The sequence below is a fragment of the Triplophysa rosa genome, linkage group LG18, assembly GCF_024868665.1.
Source record: "Triplophysa rosa linkage group LG18, Trosa_1v2, whole genome shotgun sequence".
In the NCBI taxonomy this organism is placed as follows: domain Eukaryota; kingdom Metazoa; phylum Chordata; class Actinopteri; order Cypriniformes; family Nemacheilidae; genus Triplophysa; species Triplophysa rosa.
The window spans coordinates 20,946,093-20,965,478 of record NC_079907.1 but is presented as its reverse complement, the minus strand read 5'-3'; the positions used below and the strand labels follow the sequence as shown (position 1 = coordinate 20,965,478).

At 37.2% G+C, this 19,386-nt stretch overlaps 1 protein-coding gene across 1 annotated transcript; it reads right to left on the bottom strand.

Annotated features, from left to right (window-relative positions):
• Positions 1-1,100: 1,100 nt before the first annotated feature.
• Positions 1,101-8,923, bottom strand: lsm12b (LSM12 homolog b). Its single transcript, XM_057359426.1, has 5 exons — positions 8,755-8,923; positions 7,250-7,383; positions 6,940-7,049; positions 4,694-4,820; positions 1,101-1,758 (listed from the first exon to the last, which is right to left on the bottom strand). The coding sequence occupies exons 1-5, from the start codon at positions 8,879-8,881 to the stop codon at positions 1,666-1,668; spliced, it is 591 nt and encodes a 196-aa protein (XP_057215409.1). The 5' UTR covers positions 8,882-8,923; the 3' UTR covers positions 1,101-1,665.
• Between the last annotated feature and the right edge of the window lie 10,463 nt (positions 8,924-19,386).

Sequence of the window (19,386 nt, the reverse complement as noted above, 5' to 3'; positions counted from 1 at the left end):
GCCGAATACCTGTTTCAAGGTATACCGAGGTTTGATGTTTAGGCCTAACATGTATGCTATGACAATTTTTTTTTTTTTGAAAGAGTATTATAATTTTAAGGCTTTATTTTTACCTGACATACAGTATATGTTCTATGAATGTTGGCTAAAAATAAAATGTATTTGTGTCAAGTTGAAAAGTGTGTATACGCAGACATTTGAAAACAACACATTTTAGTGTTGTAATTGCAATACCATGAAACCCTGTCGCTTTTGCTAAAGGTTATCATACCGCCAAAATCTCATACCGGCACATGCTTGCATACGCGCTGATATATTGTAATTTTAACTTAAAGCATGTAATTGCACTTTTGACCCTAACCCTTAACCTTCAGTCCCATCCCAAAGCCACTTTGGACAAAAGTGACATCTTTGCTTTTTATTCAAATACATTTGAACACTTTGTATTTGGGTTGCATATTTTTACTTGGGATATAATTAAGGCTCAGCTTTAATAAGATTAATAAGAGGATGGCTATATCACTACATGAGAGGATTGGCAAATATTATTAACTGATACAAATTTAGTCAATGTTTGCAAGCTTTTTAAGTATGCATTTTTGTATATTCGAATAAAACACATATCCCTCATCTTATATGCTGTTGTTTGCTTTTTTATCCAAATGTCCAATAAACGTGTTTCGTCCATTTTGTCCCATACATCTCCAAATAGTTTTGCACTTTCCAAATAGTGGTATACTATCAAATTGCATGTTTCTTTCTTATCTGGTCTGCGGTTTATGAAATAAAATATTTAAGAATAAAATATACTGATCATAGCAATAATGACCCAATCGTAGACTCAAGTAATGTAAATCAGTGGCCATGCAGTTTGTGTACTGCAAGCAGTAGTGTAAACAGCCATGAAAGCTGATCAAAGATATGTTTCATCAGATCTTTAACGTTAAATAAAAGTCAACGGCACGCTTTACGAACGAATCATGACTTAATACATTTTGAAAGTCAAACCGGTGACGATGTGAAAACACTTTTTAAACCTTTTTGCAAGCACATTCATAATCGTTTGTACATGTCAGAAAAAGCTACTGAAAATACTAATATTGCAGTCAGAATTGGTTTTATTTTAGAAAATGTCCTTTGTAATGTGTGGTATCTGAAGTCACATTTTGTTTAAAATACAGAAGACAGACAGACATTTGTAGAACATAAACAGCCAAAAGGAAAAAGCAAAAGTAAATCAAGCTAACAAGCATTTCTGACTGGTTGTTGTTTTTTTCTTTTTTTGACAAAATGGAATTGAAGGCGAAAGAAGGATGTAATTGGGACGAACATATGAAAAGCCATTTCAGATGAAACCTTGAAGGGAATGAAGGGGCAGAGGGGGATAAGACACTGTAAGTTAGTCAAAGAAACTATGCTTGTTTGATGGTTGGTGTTTTAAATTATCTTTATAAAGTCTAATTAGAATGAAGTCTTTTCACTCTCACTTTTTCTTAAAACATTTTTACTTTTCTTTTTTTTTTTAATCTTTTTTTGTTTCTTTTGTTGATCTTCCAGACCCTTGGCCCATGGTGCATCCACCCTCAGAGTGGAGTGCTGGTTTCAACCAGCTGACAGGCGCTTGGTGCCCGTGGTGCCCTCCCCAGGTGAACCACACGCCTCTACTCAGGAGGATAAAGATGAGTCCTTCTGTGTTTGCTGTGCTTGTGTACGCGGCATTGACTTCTGGCTTTCTGCATCTCTAAAATGTTTCTCAACCTGTTAAAAACAGACAGACACTCAAGTCATTTGGGTAAGTTACTCTAGTAACTAGTAATTAATTACTTTTTCAATTACATATTCAATAGTGTAATTAGATTACTGTACAAATTACTCTCTCCAAAAAGTATTTAGTTAATGATTACTAATTACTTTCTATATCCTACATCAACCTTGATTAGTTAAGTGATTCAAGGATAGGCATGAAACGGCTGTTTTAATTCATTCAAATAAATAATATTAAACTACATAAAGTACTCTTATTGACTGACCAAATATTACAAATGTGAGAATTATACATTAAAGCACTGATTTTAAAGTTAGACTTAGAATTTTGATGTCAATTCCGCTATTGCACACACACATATTACACAAAGTATTTAGTTTAATTACATCAAAAGTAACTAATTAAATTACAGAAAAAATAAGAGTAATCCCTTACTTTACTTTTTCAAGGGACCAGTAATTAAATTACAGTAACTCATTACTTAGTAACTAGTTACACCCAACACTGCATTTTGCAGGCTGGCTGATATGACGCAAGTAAATGTAGCACACACTTCATAAAAAAAACATATCATAGGAATATTTGTTAGCTACGACAAATTTCCCAGAAGAAAGCTTTGATAATTGGGGGTCTGACAAAGTAGCATCTGGCCATGAAAAGGGACCAGCCTGGTGTAGAATTGAACCTTTTCTAGTCTTTAACTGATGGGAGTCGAAACATTTTGAGCATTACAACTAAATGTGCAACATCCTTTTGTGGATGTGCAACTGTTGTCCTAACATTGCTAACAAGAACAAATGCTGCATTAATCTAGGAAAGTTTCCAACTTGAAAATGTGCCTAATTTAAGAACCCAGTAAAAAAACTGTTTAGCAGTGTTTCCGCTATATTCATTTTGCTGTGACGTGCCACCACACCAGAAATCCTCCCCACCACGACTACAGTGACGCAGTGTTTCTCAATCATTTCTAATTTGTCCGGCCATTGTTGCCAAGTTAGCAACTCTTTCACTAGATTTAGCGACTTCTCTGACCCCTTTAGTGACTTTTGTTCAGAAGACGTGCATAGCGACAAACCTAGCATCTTTTTGGATAAAGCTTTCATTTAGTGGGAAACTGTCATCAGTCCGCAGGGAGCACCTCTCTCAGCGTCTACTCTGAGCGGTAGGCAGAGTGACCGTCACGTCTGACTCGTGAATAAAAGCACAAAACAGCGTTTCCAAAACCTGTCACTGTTATCGACTGTTTAGCTATACAAGCACGACCACAGTTCGTCTGTATACAAGCACATGGTTACACAGGCAGAGGCTGTGCACGCGCTGTGTGACAGAATACAGCCAAAATCTCTGCTCTTAAAGGTGTTTGTGGTGATTTTATCTGAGGATGTGTCTTGGTTATAAAACAGAACAGACAACAGAAACAGAAAATATGTAAAGGAGAACAGCTTTAATAGGCAATGATCCGTTTTAAAATACAGAATGTTCAGGGAGTAGAAAAGTTGCAACTCACATCTATGTGATAACGTCACAAATATGTTAACAGGGTATATACAGGAATCATGGAGCTACATTTAATACTTTTTAAGACCTTTTTCAAGACTCTTTCCATACATTTTAAGACCTCATCGCCACTTTTTTGTTTTAATCGGGTACATTGGCGACAATTTAACTTACATGTACTATATAATGATTGTAAGATAGCAAAACTAAACAGTCTTAGTTTGTAATAACTCATTAATTAAACGTAATTTAGAAGGGTGGAACGAAGCACAAGAGAATTAATTGAGTGACTAACCCAATGCAAGGTTTATTAGAAAGAGAAACGAGGCTACGCTAAACGCCTTCCGACACACAGAGCAGTACACCTCACGGTTATTCCCAGAGATGGCCCTCAGCCATGGTTCCAACTCTTTATCCTCCAAATGTTGTTTAACAACCGGGTGTAAATGGACCTCCCACTATTCGCCTGCATACGCGATGATTAAATTCAGGTCTGAAGTCCACAAGTTACCTACCGGTAAAGACGCTTTCATTCACAAATTTACTCCGTCGCGTCAAGTTCCGTGCGGTGTCTTTCTCTGACACTTAAAAATGCTCCACACACTGCCGACATGTTTGCTACATTAATAAAGGGCGCGCGCCTCTCTCTCTCCCTGTGTGGGTTGATCATATCACGCATCATGCTTTTTTTGCTATTTTCGGTTGCAGAACATTCGGTGCATCCCTACTTTGGACAAATATGAAAGAATTATACAAAATTTAATACCTTGGAAAATAGCATTTAAGACTTTTAATGGCCTTAATTTTCTCTACATTTATTTATCAACTTTTAATACTTTTTAAGACCCCGCAAACACCCTGGTCGTGTGAGCGCCACAGTTCACAAAAATCATAGCGGAAACACTGGTTTAGGTTGCTATGTTACATGATAAAATGTATGACACATTTGCAAAGACATCTGTGCAAAACATGGTAAAAACAAGCGGTAAACAGAACTGGCTTTTTTATAGTTTTACATTGATAGGACTATAGAGAGAGAGAGACAGGAAGTTACGGGATAAGAGAGGAGAATAGGAGCCGGGAATGGACCACGAGCAGGGACTTGAACTCTGGTCACCCGAAGTGCTGAAGCACAACTTGTCAGTGCACTGTCCACAAAAAATGAGCATATCTAATGATCCTATACTACAACGGAATGTGTTAAGCAGAAATATGCCACATCTGATTCTTATTTCTTTGTCATTGGAAGGTGGAGGGAGTAATCTTTGAAACAGCTTTACAATTCTGTTCTAGTTATTAGCGGTGCAGAAATGACTGGCTAATGCGGACATCCATTGGCATCTTGTAAAAGTCTGAATGTCACTCAAGCAATTCTGTATAACTGAAACCAAGACCACATTAAGGAATTAAAATGGATTCTGTGATACTCACAATTTTGCGTACATGACTTAGAGCACTTCCCTCTTTGCCTTTGCAGTTCTCCACCTGGTATGGTGGTGAGACTACAACGTCATCCATCACAATGATGTTTTTCTCCTGCCATTTACAATCTTTGATGCTAGAAAAAAAAGAGATCAAACAACATAAACCCAAGAAAGACACACCACATGAAACAACCTTAATGCTATTCTAGCCCACAACAAGTGGTCACAGATTACAGAGCGTGCCAAGCTTGTAGTGTGCACATCTGTAATTGCCTTGAAAAAAACATTTTAAGCAGCCTAAAGCAGGAATTCTACTTTTTTAAAAGCCATGTACATGTTTTAACCAGTCTTGGATAATAAGATTGAAATTTGACTCTCTCATACCTACAGGTGTTCATTCAAATCACAATAGGACTATGCATTAAAATCATGCGCATAAAGACATATGTAACAAGCGGGCTCCAAAACACACTGAGGTCCACTAAATTGATCATATGCACGGAACATCCTTAAGAACTTCTGCAGGTATATTAGCTAGCTTGAAAACTTTGGCTGAACCGTCTAGGGATGTGCGCTACGACTAATTTGACAGTCGTTTAAACGAAAGTTTTGTAACCGTGTTGTCGACTAGTCTAAAACTAAGATTGGCAAGAAGGTGGTCCAAAAACTTTGCGTAGGGCCTATGTAATACATTTTAAAGAATGTAGGCTATTAATCAAACTGTTCATAACCAATATTTAATGTAGCTAAAACAGGCATATGTGTTCCACTTTCCTTACGTTATGATCAGTAATATTTCTGCATTTGCCGATGCGCCAACCCTGACTGGGTCGTTTTAGCGGCTGCAAGAAGTGATGCTTTGTCTGGTCTGTGTCTGGGCTTAAAATATGTAGCCTATACAAAATCCATTTGATTTTCTCCTTTAAGTCTGTTTTTTCCGACTCTAATTTGATTACTAAAATTGAATTGAACCTTTAAATTACATTTTAGTGAAACTGTGTCTATTACACTGAAATCATGAAACTTAAAATATTTAACAAACAACATTGAATTAAAAGCTTAAAAACGAATGTTTCATTATTTGTTTATTTAAATGATGTTGAATGAAAAAAAAACATTTCTTTTTTAATTATGTCGCAATTTAAGTAGCCAACAAGTAATAATTAGCGTAGGCCTATAGCCGATCAACAAACAAGATAGCCTACATTATATACAATTTTTTTTATTTTTTATAAAGCAAAGTAACCTGTGTGTAAAGCGAATAGAAAGCAATGGACAAAAAAAGTACAAAACAAGCTACAGAACGCATTTGATCTCGCGCAAAGCGAATGAAAAAGCCGCTAATAAAGCAGACATATTAGCTAATTTATAGAACATACATGGGCTAAACACTCGAGTCTGCATGTGATTATGATGTTAATATTATTTTACATGTTCTTGTTGAGGAAATGCAAGCATTATGTTCGGATGAAAGTCGGCTCAATGTTTGTGAACAATAACTCCGCTGCAAACTCTGCGTGGGCACACAGATAACAGTGCGAAGCGATCACGTTTATTCAAGCGCTTTTTTGTGATTAAACATTATAATCAAAGAAATTTAAAAGTTCTGTGAATCTAGAAGCTGAGACATTCTCATCTCAGTTTTATTGAGTGTGCTCAAGATGAATGTACAGCTCATTCTGCCATCAAATAACGTCAATTCATCTTTCGTGCATTTTAAATATTCAAATAATATTAATATTTATTATTAAGTAATTGTTAACATAACTGTATGTAGCTTTAGATCATTATCTACTTTTTCGTTTTATGCCTGCATTCTGCGCTTCCGTCCACATTTTCCGCATCACGGCAATAAGAACCCAATACAGTATGGTTACGCATGGCTCCAGTGAAATTATTATTATGCCACTTTGATATGACATAGTTTGCGTTTTCAAACATATTGTTTTAGTATGTAATTTAAAAGGTTTTTAAACGAAACATTAAAATGAAAGTCATTTAAAATATAACATTTTGTGTAACTTTTTCGTGTAATCGACTGTTGTTTTCAATGTCGACTAGTAGGAGCTCACGGTTTAAACTAGTCGATTAGTCTCGCACATCCCTAGAACCGTCACTCAAATAAAGCATACAGCAAATCCAAAATAAACTCTACACAAGCACATACACCTTACAATCCACACAAGTGTCCATTTTAAAAGAAACCTCATGTAAATCACTGAAGTGTTTGCACAGCGTGTCAAATCAACTTACGTTTTGTGTATAGTCTGGAATAGTTGCTGGCCCTCAATTGACACCCCAGCACTGATTGCATAGGCTTGGGATAATTTATCTTCTTTTTCCGTCCTCGCCCGACTGGCAAGCTTCCACAAAAAGAGACACGATATAATAGCAACACAAAAAATATAAACGTGCTCTCTAACATTTCTTCAAAATGCAAGAAAATACATGTTTTTTTACTCAATTCGTGAACTAACACTTTTAAAGTAAGGAATTTCAAAACAACACAGAATTGTCACATTGCAATCTGATTTGAAGGTAAAGGGATTGCAGATGACCTTACCTTGCTAACATTCAAGGATGCTAGAGGAGGTGGAGTCTCAGTGCGATCATTAATAATATCCACCTCTGAAACATACGCTAAGTTAATCAGGATGACGTCACTGAGGTTGGGTTTACCACTGGAGGAAGGGCATTCTGGGTAAAGGGTTAAGGACAAATGCTACACAGACATCCAAGAGAACAAATAAGACCTTTCGCTAAAACATAAAAGTCTATTCAGACCTCTTCTTTAACCCAAGAATGTGGTAGTATAGTAAGCTACTGGTTAAAAAAACAAACCTATTTAACCTACAACTGTACTACTAACCGTATTAAAAAGCATTAACAATTATATTAGACATTTGCGTTTAAGGCAAGCAGAGGGCAAAATTAAATAACTGGCTGCAAAAATGCATGCCTGCAAACATACATTGTGCGACACAAAATTCAACAAATAATTTCGCTATTCTGAAGTGTCATGTAGGTCAGCTGCAGCTTATGTCTTTTTCATCACCAAGAACTTGTCTGTATTCGTACACACCTAAAACACAATCCCATATGCATTTACATTACATTTATGCATTTAGCAGAGGCTTTGATCCAAAGCGACTTGAAGTGCATTTAGTCTATACATGTCCTTTTTTTATCAGTGTGTGCTCCCTGGGCTCGAACCCACAACATTGCGTTGTTACCGCAATGCTCCACCAACTGAGCTTCACAGGGACACAAAACCCCTGACAACACCAGAGTTTACCTGTGCTTTACTCCATTGTCATTCCATGTCAAGGAGTGCTAACACTCGTGGTATAACAAAGCTACAAAAAAGCATCAGGCAAACAACTTTTTTTATGAAAAGACAATTTTGCAAACTAAATGACTGTATAGTAACTAGGCTACTGAAATACAGCAAGGTGAAAGGAGAGCAGTGATCATTCTCTTGAATGAAGCAAACCAAGCCTTTACATGATCTCCTGCGTGTGTGTACAAATACAACAACAGGAATCAGACCTTTTAATCTCATAACTGCATTGATTTGTACAAGTGTACAGCTAGACTGCTAACTATTCCTTAGTGACCATCAACATACTACGTCGCCTCCACGCGATTATGTGCGACTTGTCGTCCTGGTATCATCCCACTGTAGTAACAACCCGCATATTTCATAAAATAGGGGAGAGGAATCGTTCATACAGCGTGTAATGTGCCCTTACGAGGTCTACAGTTTACTGTAAAGTCGTTAGCTTAGCGCACAGGCTAATGCTCTCGGTCGCGAGGACATGCTAATCAACACGCAAACAGCACATTTTCAATATATAAATAAATTCACCACAGGTGGCCCTAAATGACAAACATCGCGTATCGTGTCAAACCTCAACAGAACATGTAAATAAAGCAAGAATATGCGCTGAATGAGGCCACTAGCACACACACATAAACACGCTCGCGCCGAGTTCCAGTTTGACACATTTCGGTTCGGCTCACGCGAGGCCGGCCATTTACACACATCCCCGCAAGAACAAAGGATACTTAGAGTCAACATCTTGGACGGGTAATCGAAAGCCACCACCTCTCCCTGCAATCGTTGGCCTAAACAGGTGAGGCAAGAGACATGGCTCCCGACACTAAAATACTCCCCCGGTCCAGGAGCCGCCATCTTCTCCGCCAGGGAAACCGGAGCACCAGCTTTACGCAATCGCACGCGACGGCGTGACTGCTACGACACAGAGGCGCGTCAGGTGACAGGAAGCTAAATAATCTTTTTTATTGCACCATCTGTCAATTTCGCACTCCGCAATATACTACTAAACCGTAGTCATTTTCATAACTTTCTAACGTTTTCCGCAACTCTTTCGAGAATGTCATAGCTGAATAAAGCACTGTAGTGACATTCATAGACACAAAACCTAGATCGCTTTCGTCCGCTGCTGCGCTACGTCAACGGCGCAGCCAATACAGTCCTTCAAATCTCCCCCATAAACACACACAAGCGAAAGGGAGTGCTGTGCTTTTTCGCCATTAAAACTTTATAACGTTTACATGTCAAACACGTTTCAATAATGTCGACCTACGTGGAGCACTGTCTTTTGATACTTAAAATCGTGAAATATACATTCACTGTACCTGTTATGAATTGGAATCCACTAACGTTAGATGGCACGATTTTTATTCATATGAATATGGGTAGTTGACAAAGAAATACCATACATGTGTCCTATTGTGTGATATAGCAAAAAGCTATGGTCTTTGTATTATTTATATTTATAATATAAAATACCATTAAACAGAATTATTTTCATTGTTAGTTTTTTTTCCTACATGTTCTCCGTCACACCACAGGACACATTCACAGTTTTATTTGTCAACTACCCACATGCAAGATAAGTAACAGTGTAAACAAAAGAAAAACACGTTAAAGGTACAGTGCGGGATGTTTTGTATGGTCTATTAACAGAAATGCAATATAACATACAAAACTGTGTCTTTAGATGTGTATAAAAACCTTACGTAATGAAAAGTTATGTTTTTATTACCTTAGAATAAACCAGTTGTATCTACATAGGGAGCGGGCCTATCTACATCGAATTTGTTATGTTGCGCAGCCATGTTTTGTACAGTAAGCTCTAACGGACAAACAGCTCTACAGAGCGCGTTTCGTATATGTTGGTCTTCGTGTGTGTTTTTAGACGCAGTTTGCGTCATCACTGAGTTGAAGACGCACAAAGTAGTAAGTCGTAGTACGGAGAGAAGGAGGAGTAGTCGTCGTCTAGCTGAAGCAATTGATTGTTCTGTCTTAGAAGTTTTGATAAAATGGAGGACCATGCGTATTGTGCACAAGGGCCGACAGAGCGTGAATCTCCGTCGTCAAAGAAGCGCAAACGTGATGCTGCCAGACGAATTAGAGACAAACGGCGGCAGAAATCCAGAAAAAAAAAAAACATCGGTGTATCTATTACCAGATGGAAGGCACTGTTGAAAGATAAATGTTTTCAAGGCGACGCCGAAGTTGCCTGTTTTCTGCTAGACTGGTAAAATAATTCAACATATTCTATGTTTCCACATTTTCAATGTTTACCAAACAACTGTTTTGTTGAAACGGTAACGTTAGCATTTTATACAAATGGCCATAACCTCCGAATAATAATGTTTTTCCGTCCCTGCGGTACGTACTCCGGTTGTTCCTGACTTTACAAAGGGGGAGACAAACGTCTACTAACTTACACCTAACTGCCTATGTCGCTGTCAGATCAAACGCTTTGAACAGCGTTGCTATTTACGATTAGCTAACTTTAGTTACTTCACTACTCTCAGCGTGTAGGCTACTAGATAGCACGCAAGAAATATATCTAATTATAAAATTGGAACAGTAACTTTCGCAATAGAATACATGTTAAATGATTAATTACGTTAATATATTGCCTTACCTGCTTGTATCACTACTATCCGCTGTCTCAGTAGACGACATCTTTTTTTACTGTTACGGCCACCGTCGTAATTCGAAAGGGAGGGGTGGGCAAATGACTCAGAGATTCGTTGCAAAACTATAATACAAAGCTAGTGGCCGCTGATTTTCAAGAACTGCGCCTTTAAAGCATTGGTTAAAAAATAAATGACAGGCATGTTGAGATTGTAGGGAGATATTTTATTTATTTGAATTATCGAACACAACACAGGGTAAAATAATTGAATTTACATAATATCTAAATAATAATGTTTTTAATTGGGGAAATGTCTTTTACTGTCATTGATTTAGCTTTTCTTATGCAAAACATAATTTCAAAGTTAAAAATATCACATTTGTGGATTCGGCAAAACTGTAACAGCAGTAAAACATTTATTTGATATGGTAAAGCACTGCTGTCATATTGAGTCCTTTGAGCACTTGCTGATACAAAGCAAAATCAATGAAGATGAAGAAAAGAAATAAACAACTACAACTGACTTGGACAATTCCATGCAAATGTCGACCTTACCATGAAAATATAACATTTTTACCATAGGTTTTTACTATACTGATTGCACAGACGTCAACATTTGGTAGTTCAAATAGTACCCAAGGGAAGTTTCTCTTAAAGTTTTTAACACTTATTTTTAGTGCACATTGACCATAGTCGTCAGTGCCATTTTTTCAGGACTGTCACAACCATAATGTTTCCTCATGAATGGACACATTACAATTTTAATAAAGTAACTATTTTATATTGTATGAAGAGGCATTCCTTCTCCATTTGTCGGGTATTATTGCTTCTGTTTTGTTTACAAAACGAATTAACAGAAATCCTACAAAGTATGTCATCCTTTTTTGTCACATCCATAATGCCTTTGGAGCCTCAGTTTCCTGTTCTTAGCCTACAGCAGTGGCACCTGTTATGGTCTTCTGCTTCTATAGCCCATCTGCTTCAAGATTCGACGTTTTGTGCATTCTGCTGGTATTCTGCATACCTTGGTTGTAACAAGTGGTTATTTGAGTTACTGTTGCCTTTCTATTATCTGGAACCAGTCTGCCCATTCTCCTCTGACCTCTGACATGAATTGCTAAATTTCTGACACTGCCAGAAAATGATTGCAGGCCGTCTTTCAGTCTCTCTCACTGACGTTGAACCAGCGTTAAGGAGCCACGACCACAGAAATCGCCACGGTTGTCATCTTTCGTCTGGGACAGCCCAAAATTGTACAATCTGAACCCGGCATATGACACAGTCTTTTGAAGACTGTGATTGGTTGGTTGCCCAGTAAGGGAAAAAAAGAGCGCTCTTAAGTATAGGGTCTATTATAAGCCATCAGTTTGAGATTACAGTTGTAATTTTTCCTTTTTTACCATACATTATGTATATGTATATATGTCAGGACCAGGGCTTTAACCCGGTGGCCTGTATCACGAAGCGAGATGAACAAACACTGAGTTGCAGAGTAAGTTTTGAGTTGCCATAACCAGACAAACCCAACCTGGTTCAGATCAGGTTCAGCTGTAGCACAACGCTTGGTATTCACTTTCTCTGTCAACTCAGATTTGATTCGGAGTTTGTGAGGCTCGTGCACCTGAAAGTGTGACACCTGTGGCAAACACCCAATCACACGGAACATGGAAAGCATCATCAGCTTGATTGACTTCTCGCGAGTATCAGCGCAATTCACTTTTCTGTTCAAGAGATCATTATGAAAAAGATGTCATGAATTGGAACACTTTTACAAGGCAGGAATAAACACTGCTGCAGAGAAAGTTTGAGAAGGCAGCAACTGATTATATCAATACAGAATTTAAATGATTTATATAGGTTACAATAAGATCAAAATAAAATATGTATGCTTCATTACTTTAAAAAGCTTTATATATTAAAGTTTGGTTTTATATGAATATAGTTATATTAATTTAAGTGCTGTGTTTAGTATTAATAAATCAATCTTAATTATCAACTCATAATAATTATATTAATGTGTTTTGAATTATAATTAATAAATATAAATATACAATACAAATAAACACGTAGCAGCAAAAGATTTTCTCTCTAACATATTTTCACTTTAAACTTTTTTTTAATTTGGAGCGAGAGATACATGGGGAGTGGCTTCACAGCGTAAGATGTCACTTTTCTCAGAGCTGATTGGTCCAGAGGTTTGCGATCACTAACCCAGAATAAAACCTGCTCTGGAGCAGGTTAGCCATGTAGTCTAAGTTACCTTGACGACGAAACCCGCTCAGAACCAATCCACCTTCTTGAGGCCAAAAACTCAACGTATGCTCGAACTAAACGCGAACTTACCTGGGTAAAAACCGAAACCGGTGGCCACGGGACGTGTTGTGGGAAGTTCTAACCGCTAGGCCATGGGAAGTGACGTGGAGACCCAAGTTGCAGATAAGCACAAGAGGCAGGGTAGAAGTAAATGAAATAGTCTTTACTCAGTGTTTCTCAAAAATATACAAAGAATTCCTGGCTTAATCACAGAAGTCCATAATAGTTCCTAATATACACACACAAACTAAAGCACAGGTGAACTCTATGTCCAATAATGAACCAGCAGTCAGAGGACGCTGTGGGAGCTCTTGTACTCTCAGGCTGCCTCTGCTGGCCAGAGCGCGATGTGACACCATTCTTTATTTCTATTGACCAAGCTGTTAACCAGGGCTGGGAAGGTTACTTTTAAAATGCATTTCACTACAGATTACAAAATACACGCTTTAAAAAGTAATTTGTAACATATTTCGTTAGATTACACAAATTCTGTAACTTAATCTAAATACTTTAGAATAATTTGGAATACTGATAAGGAACGTAACACAAAGGGATCACCAAACAGAGGACTTGGTTTTCCTCTGCGTTTTATTTTAAACAACATTAGTTTTCTAAAATATATCTTAAAGCAAAAAAGCGCACAATCTTAGAAAAAAGAAAAGGAAAAATGCCGATGCTCAAAAAGGCAGCACAATGCATTAAGAGCTGGGGTGTGTAAACTTTTTTTTGAATTGGAGGCAAAATGTACTTATTTTGTCTTCTGGGAAACATGTGGTTATACGTGCTTAATGTGAAGGGCAGAACTACATGAATTTTATTTGTTCTTTACACATCATCCTGTTTAAACATTTTCACCCCCGTCTCTGAATGCATTGTGTTTCATGGAAACTTGTTTCCATCACCAAAATTTAGTTTAATCGCATGAAAAACTCACAATTGCGAGATCTTGCAATTTTGACATTTGTATAGTAAGTTCATTTCATGCAATTCTGACTTTATAACAATTCAGAGTTTTTTTCTCAAGCTCGCAATTCTGAGAAAAAAGTCAGTGTTTTTTCTCTCATTGGACTTGTGAGTGTATATCGCTCACAATTCTAAGAAAATAAATCAGATTTGTGAGTTATAAACTCGCAATTGCGAGAAAAAGTAAGAACTGTGAGATAAAAAAAACTCTGAGATAAAAAGTCGCAATTACCTAAACAAATTACTTACTGTAAACAAGGGACTCGCAAAACATGAAAACAGTCGTTGGTTATTCAGGTAACCACAGACATTAAAGATTCAAGGGTCAGAGAATCACCGATTGCTGTTTACATTAATTGCCCGTTACAATTAATATAAAGTTTAAATGAAATAAATGCCATTGAAATTCCAAGTAATCACTTTGGTAATCTAAAATACTTTTCGGATGTAACTGTAATTTGTTTACCACCATTTAAAAAGTAACTGTAATGAAATACAGTTACTCAAATTTTGTATTTTAAATACGTAACTAAGTTACATGTGTTTCGTTACTCCCCAGCCCTGCTGTTAATGTCATACTAAACGTACTTGATAAGAAAATGAACAGCAACACAATGTTGTAAAAGTGCTGTAATTGTTCGTTTGATCACTTTGCTTACAGAAGGTTGGGACAGAACCAAAGCGTCTCTGCTGCAGTTGCATTTTTCCAGATGCTGAATATGTTGTTAATGTAGTGATTACTTCTAATTCTGGCACTATGATCATTTCTGCGCTATGTCGAGATGTTAGCGTGTCTCTAATAAGATCACAGACATAATCTCTGCACATCTAATGTGTTGTGTCATATTAACGTACTGTCGAATGCATTGTGTGCAACACATTTCTTTTCCCTCTTTGCGTTTTGTCTATTTTCTCTGCTGCTAAAAAAAAACTCTTTTTGAAACTCTTTTTGACCTTAAGAGCTCTTTTAAGGGTTAAGATGCTTTATGAATTACTTTTTTGGATCTTTTCTGTAATTTTAATGCCCACGTATAAGAATTCTCTTAGAATTTCATCACTAGGAGCAACTCTTTGCACGAAGATTTTTCATGAATACGGGCCCAGGGTGTACCTAATAAAGTGGCTGGTGAGTGGAAGGGGCTGTGTCCCAATTCGGGGTCTGATGTTGTTCATTATTGGTGCATTATTGTGTTTTAAATTTTAATGTAACATCCTGTTGGGCTGTTTTAATCTATAGATACAGATATAACCACACGTTGCTAGTCTGGCAGGGAACACAATCTACTTAACATTTAAATGTAATATTCCTCCAATTTATTTTTTTAAGATTTATTTTAGGCGTTTTTGCCTTTATTTGTTCAGTAACAGTGAGAGGACAGGAAACGAAGTTGGCGCCTGGATGCATAATGCACCTTAAGTTTTTCCCTTAAGTGTGACACTTAAGGGGTGATTTCCCTTTACCAAAAACAATAGGAGAATAACTTAAGGAAAAATTACACTTAAGGTGCTTTATGCAACCGGTCACTGGAGCGCAACAGCGCCATGTCGGAGCACTAACCACAAGGCTATCGGCACCGACATTAATCCAAATTTTTGCACGAATATTTAACAGAATAATGAATGTATTTTTCATGATGTATTTTAACTAGCATTTAGAAAAAATAAGGTCAGAGATATGTCGGTTTTGCCTGTTGTTGATAATTACCAGCTGTGAAGTATCACACATGCTATCGCAGTTACGTTACAGGAAAATAAATGAACAGTGTCCCAATGTGAAGTGAGTCAGGGTCCTCACCAGTGCCCGAACCCATGTACATTAGGGCTGCGCAAAAATATCGATACATGTAACTATCGCAATATTTTTTTTTTCAATAGTGTATCGATAGTGATCTCTACTATCAATAATTTTTTTTAAATCATGTCATATACATACAGCCAAAAGTAAGTGGAAGTGAGCATGGCGAAAAATATAAGAACGCTTGGAGCTCTCAGAGCTGATGTGTGGGTGTGCTTTGGTTTTCAAGATAAGTCATGAAGTAATGAGTTATATAAAATAATGCTGTTTGTAGGCTTCGAAAGTCATGACACAAGTCACTTGGCTACTGCAGTGCATTAGACTAAAAGTTTATTAAGAAAAGTAACAATGACATTTATTGTGCTTTCACGGATGTGACACCAGCGCATTTACAGCACGGATGAAGCAGAGGTTAAATACTGCCCATGTTCATTGTTTTAACTGTAATGCACCACAACAGCCAAGTGACTTGCGTGAGCCACTTTATTCCCCTGTGCTACCCACTTGCGGGGCACAATCCACAGTTTGAGAAGCCAAACCTCTGATCTAAAGGTCCATGCATCACACATCATGGCCACTCTGCAGAGGTAAGGGGTGTTTTTACACTTATCCTTGCAGAAAACCCCAGGTGGTGGACAGCATGTTGTATTTCTAGCTCTACTTTTTATGTTTTCTATTTAAAGTATTGCAATGTATCGCAAATGTGCATCGTATCGAAATACATGCAATATATTGTATCGTGACCCATCTAACGTGATATGTATCGTATCGGGAGGCACTTGCCAATACATAGCCCTAATGTACATGATATACTGATTAACAACCTCGGAGCAAATTGAGACACAGCCTGTCACCTTCATAACGCTGGAATTGCCCAATTACAGTCACACAGCCAGAGGAGGATTTTTGCTCAGCTTTTCCCCGTTTTTTGGGGGGGTCTGGTTGAGCTACCAGTTGTTGCTTTAAGCTTTATAAGCCTAGCCCATACAAATATAAAAAAACATAAGTACTTAATTTTATTGAAGACTTTATGACGATGCGTGGCCACCCTATGACTGCCCTGCCCAGAGCGCAACACCAGTGCTATGAAACAAGTGAATCTCACAGCCAGATCTAATAATATTTCCTTTTTTTAAAATACTTATAACAAAGTTAATTGACAGGAGGTGCAATAATACTACAAAAAATAACAAAAATACTAAGAAAATCAGTCTTAAAGTCTTAGCTTTCCTGTAGCTCAATGGTAAGAGCATGATGCTAACATCTCCAATGTCGTGGGCTCGAGTCCAGGTGATTGCACATACTTAGAAACAAATGTATAGGACAATGCAATGTAAGTCAAAGCATCTGCCAAAATGTAAATGTTAAATCCTAAACACAAGAATGACTTAATTTACATGATGTGTAATAATGTTTGTTTCACGTTTGTATTTTTGGCATTTCACGAGTAGGGCCATTCCTGTTTCCCACCAACCCACCTTACAGTGCAGGCCCTGACTCTGAAAGACAAAAATACATAGAAATTCAGTCTTAAAGTCTTAGCTGTCCTCTAGCTCAATGGTAAGAGCATGATGCTAACAACTCCAAGGTCGTGGGCTCGATTCCAGGTGATTGCACATACTTAGAAACAAATGTATAGGACAATGCAATGTAAGTCAAAGCATCTGCCAAAATGTAAATGTTAAATCCTAAACACAAGAATGACTTAATTTACATGATGTGTAATAATGTTTGTTTCACGTTTGTATTTTTGGCATTTCACGAGTAGGGCCATTCCTGTTTCCCACCAACCCACCTTACAGTGCAGGCCCTGACTCTGAAAGACAAAAATACATAGAAATTCAGTCTTAAAGTCTTAGCTGTCCTCTAGCTCAATGGTAAGAGCATGATGCTAACAACTCCAAGGTGGTGGGCTCGATTCCAGGTGATTGCACATACTTAGAAACAAATGTATAGGACAATGCAATGTTAGTCAAAGCATCTGCCAAAATGTAAATGTTAAATCCTAAACACAAGAATGAGTTAATTTACACGATATGTAATAATGTTTGTTTGATGTGTATTTTTGGCATTTCACGAGTAGGGCCATTCCTGTTTCCCACCAACCCACCTCACAGTGCAGGCCCTGACTCTTGAAAGACAAAAACACTAAGAAATTCAGTCTTAAATCATAAACACGTGAATGAGTTAATTTACACGACGTGTAATACTTTTTGTTTAAAATGTAGTGAAAGTACTAAGAAATTAATTCTTATCTCATTCGACATCTGGATGATCCGGGCCACAGCACTACTCATCATTAGATGACATGAGGATGACCATCTGGCACAATCGGAGCTGGGTCTGTCATTGTGATCCTGTAAAAAAAAGTATTTTTGTTTTGTTTTCCAGTAGTACAAATATCTCACAAATCCTGAATCAAGATAGATTTATTTTTTGAATGCAAAATGACATATCTCAAGTCAAGCATGAAGCTGATATTCCTGCCCAAAGCACATCACCAGAGCTATGAAACGAACCGATCTCACAGCCAGATCTTTTGATCATTCACTTGACATCTTGACATCTACAATCACTGTAGTTTTCACCTGTTTGATCTAAAATTTCACTGTAAACATCAATAATAGATTTATCTTGGCAAATGACCATGGTATAAGCAGGATAATCCACCGCCATCCACCGCCTCCACGTTGTGCATTAAAACCCTTTTTTCAACAGGGTCGTTTAAAAATAATTCAAGATTATATTTGTATCATATATCTGCTTTAACATCTTTTGCATTGTGCAAGGGGCTCTAATAGCAAGAAAACATCAAATAAATTCAGGCACAACCCTAACGTTACCTCAGTTAAATGGACTACAGCTAATGTGTATTGCAAGTGTTTATCCTGATGCTAGCTAAGGTGGTGTTTACATTAGCCCGTTGTCCTACGAAAACGGCGTTTTAAAACGAAAACGACCCTCGTTTATACTGCCGTTTCAACATGCGTTTTAGAAAAATCGCCATGCATAACCTTAGCAAGAGTTTTTAAAGGATAACGCAGTAATATAAATGCCGTCTAAGGTTTAACAGTTTGTTTTCTTTCCCAACTCACCTGTCGCGCAGCGTTTCTCGGCAGTGTTGTTTTTTACTTTGACAGTAAAATGCCCAAGCACCGCGTTCCACCAATATTCTAAGGCCGCGTGGGCTACTGTATGACGTCAAGATGTTATCTTCACAACGTCTTTTTTTTAATCGTAACGGACAGCGATGACGTCGTCGCTCGTTGTGTGCACACTACATTTGTAGGCTACTTAATCCTTCTTTCTAGTTGTCAGTGTACATGACTTTTAATCTCCATTATTTCTCCAGTTATATTTATTTTTGTTTCTTTCCTAATGTTTTAAAAGCATTTTACAATACCCAAACCTTTCATGAGTAAAGTTTATGATTTGCTATTTATTTACAATATAGAATCAAATAAAAACCAAAACAATACTGTCTGCTAAAATTATTCATTTAATAATAATATGTAAGTTAATATTTGATATACAGAAATGCACGTTGCACTGGCTCTGTGCTTTGCATTAAATGTTTATTTTTAATTATTAAAGTTGTATTTGTATCAGCATGAGAAATAATATCTCATTATATACTGTATATATATATATATACATATATATATATATATA

Coding starts and splice junctions, on each gene's coding strand:
- lsm12b (XM_057359426.1), bottom strand. CDS start 8,881: ATGGCGGCTCCTGGACCGGGGGAGTATTTTAGTGTCGGGAGCCATGTC. Junction 7,384..8,754: donor GTCCAAGATGTTGACTCTAA/GTATCCTTTGTT, acceptor CCCTTTACCCAG/AATGCCCTTCCTCCAGTGGT. Junction 4,821..6,939: donor TTCCAGACTATACACAAAAC/GTAAGTTGATTT, acceptor TTTTTTTTCTAG/CATCAAAGATTGTAAATGGC.